Source organism: Rhincodon typus, chromosome 1 (genome assembly GCF_021869965.1).
Source record: "Rhincodon typus isolate 14 chromosome 1, sRhiTyp1.1, whole genome shotgun sequence".
Taxonomy (NCBI): domain Eukaryota; kingdom Metazoa; phylum Chordata; class Chondrichthyes; order Orectolobiformes; family Rhincodontidae; genus Rhincodon; species Rhincodon typus.
Genome location: NC_063332.1, coordinates 167,184,813 through 167,199,685, shown reverse-complemented (window position 1 = coordinate 167,199,685; position 14,873 = coordinate 167,184,813). Strand labels below are relative to the sequence as shown.

At 40.1% G+C, this 14,873-nt stretch overlaps 1 protein-coding gene and 1 long non-coding RNA gene across 8 annotated transcripts in view; one reads left to right on the top strand and one right to left on the bottom strand.

The window, feature by feature from the left end:
- Positions 1-4,648, top strand: part of sgms2a (sphingomyelin synthase 2a) — a 62,201-nt gene extending 57,553 nt beyond the window's left edge. For all 7 annotated transcript variants that reach the window (XM_048596562.1, XM_048596573.1, XM_048596536.1 and 4 more), the window contains exon 6: positions 1,626-4,648. In XM_048596562.1, the coding sequence (XP_048452519.1) occupies positions 1,626-1,805 (180 nt within the window). In that variant the 3' untranslated portion in view covers positions 1,806-4,648. The remainder of the gene's footprint in view (positions 1-1,625) is intronic.
- Positions 1,591-14,873, bottom strand: part of LOC125483080 — a 22,034-nt gene continuing 8,751 nt past the window's right edge. Inside the window, exon 3 of the long non-coding RNA XR_007262073.1 lies at positions 1,591-1,856. This is a non-coding gene — a long non-coding RNA (uncharacterized LOC125483080). The remainder of the gene's footprint in view (positions 1,857-14,873) is intronic.

The following is a 14,873-nucleotide window of genomic DNA, read 5'->3' as shown; positions in this document are numbered from 1 at the left end:
TTTTTCATTGTGCATGGAGAGGAAGACCCAGTTTGAAGCCCAGATATTTTACCACTTTTTTTGGCCAGAACAAGAAACAGTTTTATTTTCCTCCAATCCCAATTTAACTATTAACCAAGTAACCGCTTCTCATATGAGACCATGCAATCTCAAAAGAAACAGGAATGGAGAAGGCCACTCAGCCTTCTCTGTCAGTCAAAAAGATTATACCTGATTTTCTACCTCAAATCCACCATCCTATACTATTTCCATATGGATTGGTTCTTTTAATGTTCAACTGCCTAGGATTGAGAATTTAACAGATTCACAAACTTCAATGATGTTCAATTTAAACTTAAAATTCCTATCTGTCTCTGGCCTTGCCTCTCCCATCACGATGATCTGTTCCAGCTTTATATAGCCCGCATCCTGAGACCTCTACATGACACCAATTCTGGCCTTGTGGGTGTGGCTAAATAGTTGCGTTTGGTGATATATTCTTCCCTGTCTTTCTGTCCGGTCACTGCCAGTGATAATGCAGACCAGACTCAGCCAGTAAAACTGCACACTTGCAACTGGAAACTGCAAACAGTTATTGCCTCTCCTCCTAACAAAAAAAAACTGCCTGTTTCGATCAAAATGGTATAGTTAAGAAGTTGGAGTACCAGATAGTTGTTGCAAGGCCTTATGAGATTTTTCTGTCAGAGCTATTTCAAGATGCGTCTATGAAAATAACATTTTTTCTGATCTAATGGGATCAGACTGGCTGCTGTTTTGATAACTTAAATGGAAATGTGTTGTTTTACTCTATATAACCTTTTGGCTATAGCTTTGGTCCTATGAGCACCAGGAAAGAGAGCCAAACAAGAGGCAGCAAGCACTGGACAAGAAAGGTCAAACAGGGGCAGGGGCTGGGGCAGCGTGGAAGAGTGGAGGCTGGGGGGAGGGGAGAGGCGATGATCAGGAGATTGAGTGAGGTTGTCAGACATGATTTCTCCTTCCTGAAGACTGACAACATTTTAAAATCCCCTTGGAATGTTTTATTGCATGAAAGAATTTTTAAAACTTATTTGGGGATGTGGTAGTTATTATGTTGAGATCAATTTATAAATTATAAATAGACCATGAGAGATGCTGGTAGCACTTGAAGCAGGATTATTTATTCCACATCTTTATAGCTTCACAGTCAAACCTAGACTGACTCAAAGCTCCCAATGTGGGTCAACTGATCCACTCTCTTAAAGGGACAGCACACACTCCCAACTATGCACATACCGATAATAGTAATTGCTTCTCATCCTGTTCCTAAATGTCTGACCCCTAATTCTAGACTTTCCAGACTGGGAGAACATATTTGCGATATCCATCCAGTCAAATCCTTTAAGAATTTTGGTGATCATCTGTTTTTCTATATTATGAAATATCAGCAGATATTCATTTGTGAGCAATAATGATGTGTGATCAACCATGTGCTATGATGAGGACATTGTGTCTTTTAAATTTAGCTGTACAGACTACTGATATTAGATGACCTAACCCTGATTTTTAGGTAGTTTTCCATTAGGTTCCAAATCTCTGGACTATTGAGCAAGTAAACATGCAGCATAAGACTCTTTTTTAATTTAAATTCTTGTTTTTCTCAACAGACATTGAAAACCCCCTCACAGACCAATCAATTCTCCCAGGCCTGGTGGTTCCAGGTGTTCCTTTTCTTTGAGAAGAATGTTCATACTTCAGTTCCCTGCTCCTACGTGTGGCCACTTTCTTGGCTTCCGAACTGTCTGAAGTCATCGTGTTGGAGATATTCTCGGACTCAAAAGTTGTGAGAAGATGGCACAAGCCCCAATGATCCTCAGTCTTTTTTCCTGTGCAGCATCCTATCAGAAGGAACATATATATCTTTAAGGCTTACATTCACTTCCATCTAATAAACTGAGCACTTTTCTAAATGCCAACTTGAATGTAAGCCTAAAGAATCTAGGACAGTGGGGAACTAATGATTTGCAGGCCCAAGTAATTGTTTTTATTGACTACAACCTACATTTTAAATGCAAGTCTGGCGATAGTGCAATTACTTGACATTCCTGAAGTGTCAGTTAAATCATGAGTGAAGATTTCCGATTTAAGTCTCACTTGTGATCTAGATAATAAGGATGTACAATCAGATTCTTTGGAAGAGTAGTTCTACCATGTTTGAACATTTCAATTGAAGGAAGTATTGAAAGACCAGAGGACTAACAATCTGGCTGAGTATATTCTAATAAGTCTATGCAATGTATTATTTTTGCACATTCTTTCAGATATAACTACAACTGTGAATTTGGAATTTCTAAAACGAGTGTCCTTAAGTCTTTTCTCTGCAGAAACCGGGATTCTGCAATGGGAACGTGTAGCACAAGCCAAAAGAAACTGACCGAAAAGGTGTTCATGGGCTCTCATTCTGGGCACACCATTCTATATTTGTTTCATTCTGAAAGTCATTGTGTAGAATTGAGTACCTTTTTTGTTATGTGGAAATTTAAAAACTCCCAAATCCCTTCTGCACAATCCGCCTTCCCCAAACCCCTGAAGGTTGTGTGCAAGTGCACAGAAGATGTGATGCTGAGGTCTCCTGTTCAGACTGTCATTATGCTCCATGGTCTCAGCAGTTGAGACTCCAAACTTGGTAACAATGCTACTGAACTAGGAAGAAGTCAGCATTCCTGATGGTGATGCAGAGACTCCTGGTATATAACGCTGTGCTGGTGAACACTGGGTAAAACCAACACCAGGATAGATTGCAAAGCCCTTCGAGGTCTTTTGGTTTCCCACCACTCGCTGGCTGCACATGCACGTGAAAAGTAGGCATGTAATTAGAAAGTTATCACTGGAATGAATTTCCAAACTAGCGCTCAGCAATAAAACCGGAGATTGTGGGAGGAAAGCAGATGAAAGGGAGAGAGGATTCCATGTGCAATATGGGATAGTTTAAAGTTCACTTATTCAGTTTTTTTTTTTGCAATGATTTAAAGCTGTATTCTTGTGGATCAATGTTTTGATGGCAATATGCAACCTCAGAGGTAAATCCTGACAGCAGTTGCATTGAGTGCAGTTGTGGAATTTATCTAATGTCTGTAAAGACCCCAGTCAACTTAGACTTTACATGTTTATTTCTCATTGTTGTTTTCCTGTCACCAGTCATAAAAGTTTTTAGTTTTATTTGCTAAAATGTAAATTGCTGGAGTCTTTTTACCCAAAACACTAGCCAGTGTGAAGTGTACTGATGTATACTTGTATATTGCATCTCCAATAACAGAACAGATGATGCGTTCTAAAGATCAATATTATGCATGCACTGCATCAGTGTAGCACCTTTATTTTGAAGCAGCTTGCTACTTGAAAAGTTATGGTGTAGTCATTCGTGAAGGAACAATTTATATATCCTAGGCCTTACCATATAAAATCTTAGTCATGATTGCATAGAAAATCTATATATAGCATAGAACAATAAGTTTCCTGTTGACTTCAGGAAAAGGAATGGGACCACATTTTTGAACGAGGAGTTGTTGAATGGGTTTGGTGCCTGGTACTGGAGTAGGAGTAACTGTGGCTTCCAGGGAATGCATTTGGGTCTCTGCCCAGACTCTGTTACTGTGTACAGCCTGTCTGCCTGCCTCTCTGCATAAAGATTAGGACAGTATTTAAAACTCTGCACATAAAAGTGGAGCTAGTATTGCACATATGCATAAACAATGTTACAGCATAGAAGTGAATGAGCCCTTTCCATGTCTATCTCTTGCTCTCTCTGTTGGAAGCTGCACACATACACCACTGCCCTGTTACAAGGATCTGGCCTAGTTGTTCAAGCAACAGTTGATAGTAACCTTTCCAATTCTGCCTGTTACAGTTCTTCTGGTGACTTCCTGTATGGAAATTTCACACTTTGGGACTTCTCTGAACTTAGCATCTGTGGAGCTATGTTTCATTCATTTGTCTTGAGTTGCTCAGTGTTTGAAGAGGGGGATAATTGTACGCTCATATTTGGTAATTCTCAGTCAACCTTTTTGAGTTGAACCTCCGGACAGCAGTAGTTTAAAAATTGGCATTTATATAGGATATCCCTTTGTGTGCAATTTAGCTGTAACAATATCAGAAAAGTGTCCATTGGCTACTCATCGTACTCCTGCAACGTATAAGAAACGCTCTATAAATGCTCAACTAACCAGCACCCTTGCCTCTCCTGTGTCCCCCTTCCCACACAGTGCAGGTTTAAAAGTCAGAGACACAGCAGTACGAGCCCACTCCCTATTAGAACATTTAAGATGAAGCAATTGTGTCAAATATATTTTCGATTTCAAGGAGTGTGGGTAATTTTAACTTAATTTTAAGACTTGATTTGAGTCCCTTGAAAGTTGTACCTTGCCATCATCCCTACCTACAAACAGAAAATGTTTCCAAATCAAAAATGATAAAACTTGAAGAAAATTAAGAGTTTGCTAGAGGATACAATCATTTGTATTTTTATTATTCAATTTTAATTATTCATATTTTAATTCCTTTTTAATAATCTCTTGCCTTGTATGTCTCTAATTTTGTGTATGTTATACACTTCGGTTTCTATAATCATGGTTTGTCATTCAAAATGTAATTGTGTACAATTAAAATAAAATATTTGATTGTTTTAAAAACATGTTGAATAGTATGGACTACATTTCATGACCACTAGAAAACTGACAACCTTAACTTTTGTGGCTTCAGTTTTCTCTGCTCCTCCCTCAAAACCTTTGACTGACTCTTACTGGAGTTTGGTTGCTGGTCAACCTCAATGACAGAGTGGTTTAACTTGTTTATTTACCCCCGCCCCAAACCATCTCCACACTGCCTCATTTATCAATTCAGACAATGGGAGTTGCCAGGCTATTTTCCTTGAGGCTGCAACACAGCCAAGATCAGTTTAGTCCCAGCTCCCCCCCACACACACACTACTCTTTCCAATCTGTGGATCAAATGCTGAAAAGTTCTCTTCTATATGGCTTAACAATGGAGTCATGAGTTAATTTTGGATGGGATATTCATTAATGTTTGTGGGCTGTTTAATTCATTCCATGGACCATTCATGTGTGAAGACTGAATATTATCTTTAAGCTTCTAATCAAGCTACACAAGTAAAATTTGTTTGACTGAATTTGTGTTCTCACCCTATAGGTACACCCTATTTAATTAGATCCAAAGATTAAGGATTGATTGAAAACAACAAGACATAAAGCACCCTCCTGCTACCTCAGCCCAGCCCCCGCTGCCTTCCAGTTTGAGAAGATGCTGCTTAAGTTTAATCAGCTGACCAGCACAAAATATTCATTGGCTTTCTTCTCCCTAGGACCATCTGACCTGATGAGGCTGTGGCTTGTCATAGGACTGAATGGGTCAAAAAGTCCTCGGCAGGCAGAATACCTCTTCAGATCCTATTAAATAACACTTGGCCAGCAGAGTAGCTGAAGTTCTGTGAACCTTAAGGGCTCTGAGAAGATGATTCGAAGGTTGATCCAGTTCTGATCTTCCAGTAAAAGCAAAATATTGGAGGTGGTGGAAATTTGGAATTAGAATTGAAAGTGCCAGTGTAACTCAGCAGGAAGAGTTATATCAGACTCCCGCAGAGTTCTGCTTCTCTTTGCACAGAAGTTGCCAGATCTGAGTTTCTCCAACTTACTGTTCTGATTTTCCATTGTTTGATCTTGCAGTAGCAGTAGCATTGCTTATTTACTCATCCGTTCTACTCACGAGGAAAGTCATCACAAATTGGTCAGTACTTTGTGTGGTGTGGGCCGAGATTGGAAAAGAAGGCCTTTAGCCCTGAAGTTTGTTCTGCCTTTCAGTTAGAGGGCTGATCTGTATCTTAATTCCACCTGTTCATCTTGGATCCCTAATCTTTAGCACCCTTATGGAATAAACTCCTACATTCAATTCAGATATTTGAGTTTTCAGGATCTCTGTTCTGCAAGTGTAACCCTGAAACAAACATGTAGTATATAAGCACCTTTCAGTTCACAATGTTGCAAAATATTCCACTTAATTTATTAGTTCTGTAGTTACTGCTGTTACACTCCACTGCAGTGGGGGATTGGCAAACAGCAGTTTATATATATTCAAAAATATTCTTAAATATATTCAAGGTTGAAGTAGATTCTTTGTTTTATTTATCATGAGGCATGGTCATCACTGGGTGGCCAGCATTTATTGCCTGTCTGTAGTTGCCCTTGACAAGGTGGTGGTGGTGAGCTGCTGCAGTCCATGTTCTTGAGGTGGACCCACAAAACTGCAGTAACTACAGAACTAATAAATTAAGTGGAATATTTTGCACTGTTTTGTAAACTGAAAGGTACAATGTACTACACATTTGTTTCTGGGTTATACTTGCAGAACACAGATCCTGAAACGTTCCAGGATTTTAACCCACCAAGACTGAAGTAATAACAATTGTATTTCCAAGTTAGGATGGTGAGTGGGTGGTGTCTACATGTTTGCTGCCTTTGACCTTCCAGATGGAAGTGGTTGTGGGTTTGGAAGGTGCTGCCTGAAGATCTTTGAATTTCTGCACTGTATCTTGCAGATGGTACACACTGCTGCTACTGAGTGTTGGTGGAAGGAGTGGACGTTTGTGGATGTGTTGCCAATCAAGTGGGCTGCTTTATCCCGATTAGTGTCAAACTTCTGGAGTATTATCAGAACTACACCCATCCAGGCAAGTGGGCAACATGCTGTCGCACTCCTAATGTGTACCTTGTACATGGTGATCAGGCATTGGGAATCAGGAAGTGAGTTACTCACTTCAGTACTCCTAGCTTCTGACCTGCTCTTGTAGCCACTTGTTGGAAAAACCCATCTGGTTCACTAGTATCCTTTAGGGAAGGAAACTGCCATCCTTACCTGGTCTGGTCTGGTCTGGCCTACATGTGATTCTAGACCCACAGTAATGTGGTTGATTCTTAACTACCTTCTGTGCAATTGGGGAATGGGCAATAAACACCTAGCCAGTGGTGTCCTCATGCTATGAATGGATTAAAAGATATTTATATGGAAAGTCCAGTTGAGCTCCTGGTCAATGGTAACCTCCAAGAATGAGGATAGTGGGGGATTTGGTGATGGTAATGCCATTGAATATCACTCCAGAAAAGAATGATTAAAGGTGGGATTATTAACAAGTGGCAGAGGGTTGAAGAGGTAACGATTCCATGTCTATGGGGAAGTCAGCTCCAACTGGGTTTTACCAACTGGAAACATGACTTTGCATTTCACTGAGGCATGACAAGGCAGTGAGCAATTCTAAAGTAGGTTTCTGGGATGCCCACAAACCCACTGTCCCAATGAGATAAGGACAGGATGAGGGCAAAGTGATTTCATAGCATTCCTCATAAGGATACCATTCATCCACCAGCAGTCAGGGTTCTGGTGCCCACACATGTAGAATTTTGGATGCAATTGACTGGACGCCAAGCTTGTGACACTCCATAGAGTTAAATTTCCATAGTATGTAGTGAAACCCAGGAACCAATTACCCGACCTTACCCACTAGTTACCAAACTCAGGTGTCTCACTTTCACTCTATTCCTAGTAGGCTACAACTACAAAAAGAAAGTACGTTCTCTCTTGTTAGGCACTACTCACTGTGTAGCGAAACCCAGCATTCCAGTTTTACTGACCCTCCTCCTTTATTCAGTAGTTAACCTTCCACGCTTCCTACCCCAAGTGTAGCATACCCCCAATATAATAATAGGTACAATACTGTGCTCAAGTCCTGACATGGGCTTTGAAATTAAGACTTTGTGACTCCAAGGCAATAAGCTATCACTTGATCCAAAACAGACCTGTAAATCTACTTCTAGTCTTGTGCCTTAAATATCAGAAATTCTATTGAGTAAGAATGCAAATGCACAAAGACAACACATTATTGCAACACTTGTGTTTAAACTGGGGCACTGCAAACCCAATATCAAAAGGAACCTTGGTACAAAAGGTAAAAGTCTGGTTATTAAACACAACGTTTGATAATCAGTTAACTCATGCTTCCTAGGTATCAGTATTCAGAACAAAATTGAAGCTGCTTCACTCGCATCTTTGTAAGAGACAGGAGAGTAGATTTTCTGACATCCTATGTATGAGCTGGAAGAGAAAACTAATAAATGGCCACAAGTGGCAGAAGAAACAATTATTTGGACAGTTGGAGAGTGTTGTGTGTTGGAAGGGAAAGCAAGCATCCATAAGTATGGTTTGGATGGATGACAAAAGGGCCAACACAACATCCATTTCTCTCTCCCTTTTATCCCCCACCACATGGAATTAGGATGCCAGCTGTACCTCTTCCCACTGGCAAAGGTGGGATCAGCAACTCATTTAGGAAGACAATGATTCCACATAACCCCATGTCCCACTACACTGGAATTCTTATGCCATCCTGTGCTTTTATATTTAAACACTGGCTACGAACAAAGTTTGGCAAAGTCTTTCTCCATTTTCAGTGTCAGTAAAGATACAATCAGCTCTCAAGTCAAAAAAAAAAGTCAAAGCGGAGTTTCAACAGAAGTACGTCAAACCGAAGTACAAGTTAAGCATTCTGTAAGTGGAAAAAATATTAACACAGAATACTTTCCACATCCAAAAGGTTGAGGAGTACTTTTGCGCAGAGTTAATTTTGCTTCAAAACAAGATTTAAGCCTGTGGTAATTTGAACAAGCAGATTTTATTTTACTGTGAAAAGTTGCTGACTCACAGCAGTGCTTCCTTTCACTCTACAATGTCTTTTCTTAAAAAACTGCTATCAACAGCTGCTTCAGTGACTAAAAAGGGCACTGCAAATTGGCACAAATGGAAACTTCCAGAAGCCTCCTCCATGGGCAGGAATTTCATCATCCGCTGAATGGACCTATTTGTCCAGCTTTGATAAAAAGATGTCAACATTTGGGTAGAGTGCCAGCCATTAGATAACCATGATTGTATTACCCGGAATGAGTGGCCAAGAACTCTTGCTTTTTTTCTGTCTGTTCAGAAGGCATCGATTTATGTTGGGGCACAGTTCCATGTCCACTCCTAAAATTTCTTTCCCCAAAAAGGTGATTTATGTTTTCACCCATACAATTAGTGGAGGAAAAAGTGCATTCCATACTGGAATATCACTTGGTGGAAATTGGACCTTAGTCCAGTCCATTAGGAGTACAGTCCTAACACTGTAAAGTGTCCAACTGAAAATTGAGTCAGGCCACTGGCTCTGCCTGGGTTTTCCAGTTGTGAATGTTGTCCTCAGTTGGGGGTGGTTCCCTAAAACAGGGGTTAGGGCTCTTGCCCACATCTTTTTGCGTGTTGGTGGAAATTGAGCTACCATGCTTGGAAAAAGAGGCAACCTCTACTTAGATTGAGCAACATCTGCAGCTAGACAGTCAGAGACTGCTACTGAAAAAATAAGTTTAATTTTGAAAATAAAATCTAATTTGGAGCCTGGAATTTGAAATTCCTGATTGTCAATTTGTAAAGGACGAAATCAGAGCCAATCTTTACTCAGTTTAGCTTTATTTGATGAAGTGAAAATTTTACAAGTACATAACTCCAGACTCAACACCCCCTCATTGTCTTTTATACTCTTTTGCAAATCAAATTAACTTGAAAATGAAGTGAACTAATTAACTGGGGAACTAGCCCTTAAAAAAGAAAGGGGAAAATGTACGCAGTTTTTAAAAAAATTATTACTTATTTTATTCAGCAAATCCCCAGTGCCAAGTGATAGCCTCCTTGCTAAGTTTAAGGTGATTATTTGTCACTTAGTCTGCAGAGGGTACAGGCCTTGGTAATATGCAGCATTGCTTATGTCTCTCCACAAGTACATTAAAAAAAAAGTTTGTACTGACGCCTTAGTGGTAGAGGTCTGAATTTCTGCATTATTCTGCATGTGCTCACTCCAGAAATTGGTATGGATTTCAATAAGTACTGACTACTTCACCACCTTTAGTATAGTCACATCATAATCAGCATGAATAAGCTCAAAAACAGTATGAGAAAATATATTTGTATATATATTTTTGAGGGCATGTTGGCCATGTAGCACATAGTATTAGCAACAGCATCTCATTTGACCAATGAATCATCCTTCATAACTAGGAAATTTAAATTTTGGACACTGCTGTTTTCCGATGGGTTCTTCTGTCTCCATACAAGCTGAGGTTGGTCTTTTGAGCAATGTTTATTAACAATGTGTACTTGAAGCTGAGGTCCACACTCTGACCTATGTTTAGTTCCAACCTTCCAGCAGAGTCCTATCACATAACTACAGAGGTCATAGTCACATCACAGTGTATCTCCAAGGCTCAGTTACATATTCATTAAACCCCATTAAATCTCTTTAACTGTTGTGTATTCTGCTGGCATTACATCAGCAAAATACAGCATGGATTCCCCCTCCCCATGATTGCATAGTCTGGGTTGCTCATAAGTGTTCACTTTTGGTTTATGATGGTAATAATTTAAAATGGAAGACAATGCATAAGAAATCGCCAATAGAAGCCACATCTGTTAAATAGCCACACCCATTCATTCACGACACACATGTTTCAAAGTGGATACAATCAAGCCCAAAATAGATCAGATTACCATCAAATTGTTTCTGCTACTGTTAATCACCACAAGCATCTGCTTCCCTCTTATCCATCTTCTTTTCATTTGTCTAAAAAGTCAAGCATTAGCCAGTAAAATTCAGACCAACCTTCATATAGGGCCTGGTATGTTTGTTATATTTGGCAAATAGATGACCGATATCCTGGTGTGAGGACTAATGGAATGTGGTATTTATTGGAAAGACAATAGTTGTACATAGTCATTTTGTACCCCAGTTGTGAATTGTGAACTTTTTTGATGTGATAACTGAACAAACACATTTACTAGGGGTGCCAATGTGCACAGCTCATGTTCCCTCAGCTTTTATAAACAATACTCACATTCACCTAAACCAACCACAGGTACGCAAATGACAAAAAAAAAGTCTTAGATTTTGGTAAAGTTACACTTCTTAGTATGTGCTAATAATAATATTGTACAATATAATTATATAAAATTTTCAATGACTTTGTGAATGCTAGAGATTTTTTAATTAATTCAAGACTTTCCAAGTAGAAAATAAGTATTTCAGGTGAGTAACCAAGACACCTGTGAATGACCTGTACTCTTCCAATTCTGGCTCTTCAGCATCCCAGCCCTCCACTGACAGCTGTGCTTAGCTCACTGGCACCTCAGGATTCACCTGCATTCCCCAAATCTCTCAACCATTCTTTCCTGTTTTAAGATAAACCTTAAACACACCTCTTTAATCAATCTTTTGCTCATCACCTGAAAATCTACTCATTTGGCTAAGTGGCAAATTTGCTTTGATAATGCTCTTGCAAAGTGCCTTGAGATATTTTACAACATTGAAAGGTGCAATACAACTTTAAGTAGTGCAACAAGTCCAAACCTAAAGGGACCATGCTTCACAATATCAGAAACAAAAGTTATATTTATAGCACTTTTAGTCAACCTGTTTGGACATGTTGTGATACATATCTGGGAGGTGGGATTTGAACCTACCTCTTCCAGGCCAGAGGTAGGAACACTACCACCCATCACGAGTCCTAAATCCCATTGCAATATTGAGAAATTATAGTATTTTTGTCACAGTAAGAAATATTGCAGCTCCCCATATTACTTTTCTAGATTCCTCCTACACTGGTGTTTGTCATCCTTTAACACTGGGATATGATTTGATGAGTGATGGCCAGAATTCTGACATTCTTTTATGTGAAATCTTATGTGGATAGAGTAGGAACGTAGTATTAACATAAGCATTCAGCCATGATCTTATTGAATACAACAGTAAGCTCAATGGGCCATAGACCTTCCTAACAGTGCTTTCAGGAAGTCAACTGCACTAGCTGTCCCCTTTAAGGAATGATGGAGCGGGAGGAGTCATGTGACCTGACAGTCCAATCAAGGATGGAATGGGGAATCTGAATGAGGCATGAGGACTTGGCCAGCAGTTGAATTGGGGAGCTTGGGATGCAAGGATCATGTAATGTACTCAGTAAATGAGTGTTATTAGTCGCATTTAATTGATGCATTTTATAAATTAACCAGAGCCAAGCTTTGAACTTATTACACTAATACAGTGAACATCCTTGAGCCACCATACTCGCAAACACGTCAAAATAATTTCCTGTATCTGCCAGGCATAATGTATTTACCAAATCAAAGCTGGATAGAATTCCCTCAAGATAATTGGAACAAATAGAACCATAGAAAAGCTACAGCTATAGGCAATTGGAAAGAGGCCATTCAGCCCATCATGTCTGCGCCAGCTGAACGAACTAGCCACACATTCTAATCTCACTTAACAGCATGTGGTTTGTAGGTTACAGTATTTCAGGTGCAGGAACAGGTTCCTTTTAAGTGTGTTTCCACTTCAACAGCATACTGGGCAGAGAATTCCAGCCACCCATCACCCTCTGGCTGAAAAAACCTTCTCATAGCCCCCCAAATCTTTCTACTAATCATCTTAAAGCGTTAGCGTTCACAGGCTGTGGTCATCATCAAAATCTATATACAAATGAATTAGGAGCAGGATGAGGGCACTTGGTCCCTTGTACGGTTCTGCAGTTCAGTAAGATCATAGCTGATCTAATTACACATCATTCCAGCCTAGCCCTGATAATCTTTCACCCCCATGCTTATCAAGAATCTATCTACCTCTGAATATTTTTAAGGCAATGCTTCCGCCGCCTTTTGAGGGAGTTCCAAAAACTCTCAACCCTCTAAGAAAGAATTCCTTCCTATCTCTGTCTTAAATGAGTGATACCCTATTTTTCAACAGTGATCCCTGGTCACGGGTTGCAGTCAGTCACTTCACTTAAATACCTTTTTCTGAAGTTCTCATTTTCTGCTCATCATCCAGAAGGAAAGCAAAACAGTGAAGTTGGCACGAGACAGTGGTTCAACTTGCCTTGTATATTTCAAAACATACAACTGGTACATTCATTTCAAGTGTTACTGTTTTGCTCTCCAAAGGCAACTGCCTCTGTAATGATGCTACAAGTTTCAAATCTGCATCAATCCTAGCTTCCACCACCACTCCCTCCTGCCAACCGCAGCATGCAAATATCAATAGGCAAACAGATACATTTGGATTATAATGCAATCCTTGACATAGTGGTGGTACAGGAACTCCCAGAGTTGATAGCTACATTGTGATATGACTTAAGAACGTTTCACATAACACACATTAATATACTGCTGAATAATAGTTGGGTTTAAACATTACAGGAAGTGATGCAAGTTAACATGTGGCATAGTACTTGGAGCAAGATTCATAAGCAAGTAGCCGGTACAGGGAATGAAAAGCTCTCCTAGAATCCTTCAATAAAGAACTCTTTATTTAGATTATTTTCAATCATTGTCAGAGCGTTTAGCAGTTATTTTTAATCAACCTGTTCAGACATGTTACGACACACCACTGGGACAGGTGGGACTCGAACCTGGACCAGCAGAGGTAGGGATACGACCACTGCTCCCCAACAGGTGGATGTGACACATCGTGCCCTCACACAGGTAGCTGCAGCTTTAGTTATGTTCTAGCCCTCACAGTGTTTGCTACATTTGTGTTAAAAACCTAACAAGTTCCTACTTCCTCACTTATTCCTCTTTCGTTGTCTTTTTAATTTAGTTCTAGCTTCCATCCATTACAGGCACCATGAGAACACCAACATAAAGTGCGACCTAATAAATTGAGTGTAACAGCAGGACCATTGGTAATTAACCCAGTTTTAATCCATATTCAACAAATAAGAAACTTTTTACAGCCTGGGGAGATGTGGTGAATGGTGTTACCATCTTCCTGTTTATACCACTGATAATCAGCTTCATTTTTTGCCATTTGCAACGGGGGAAAGTGTTGGGCAATCAGAAATTCATTGTAGTACAGTCCATGAAAGGCTGGTTACACTGACAGCATTGAAACTGACAGAATGATGTAAAACACAAGAATAAAAATCAAATGGGCTCAAGGGGAAATAATATCCTTTCCATCCTCAGCACGAAGTTCAGAAATCTCTCTTCCTTTCAATAATTTCAAAGTGCTTGCCTGAGCCCAGACTTCCTCAGAGTAGGAATATTGTGGGTTAATGTCCCATTCTAGGCAATGGGTACATTAAATCTAACCTGTGACGTAAAAACAGCATACTATCTGAAAACAATGGGAATCAGATTATCCTGTGTCATCCTGAAATAAGGACATAGTATTTTTATTGGGATAACAAAGGTGTAAATCTGGATGAACACAGCAAGCCAAGCAGCAGGAAAGCTGACGTTTCGGGTCTGGACCCTTCTTCAGAAATGGGGGAGGGGAAGGGGATTCTGAAATAAGTGGGGCGGGGTGGGGGGAAAGACGCGGATGGAAGATGGATAAAGGAGCGGACAGGTCAAGGAGGCGGGGATGGAGCCAGTAAAAGGTGAGTGTAGGTGGGGAGTTAGGGTGGGGATTGGTCTTCCCTCTCCACCTATTCGCTCCTTTATTCATCTTCCATCCGCCTCCACCTGCCTATTTATTTCAGAATCCCCTTTTCCTCCCCCATTTCTGAAGAAGGGTCCAGACCCGAAACGTCATCTTTCCTGCTCCTCTGATGCTGCTTAGCCTGCTGTGTTCATCCAGCTCCACACCTTGTTATCTCAGATTCTCCAGCATCTGCAGTTCCTACTATCACTGAATAGTGTTTTTATTGCTCTGTTGCTGTTATACAATGCCACCTACTGGCTACAATTAACTACAGTGAAACCTAAACAGTTATAACAAAAGCTGAAATCACATGAGATAACAAGGTGTAGAGCTGGATGAACACAGCAGGCCAAGCAGC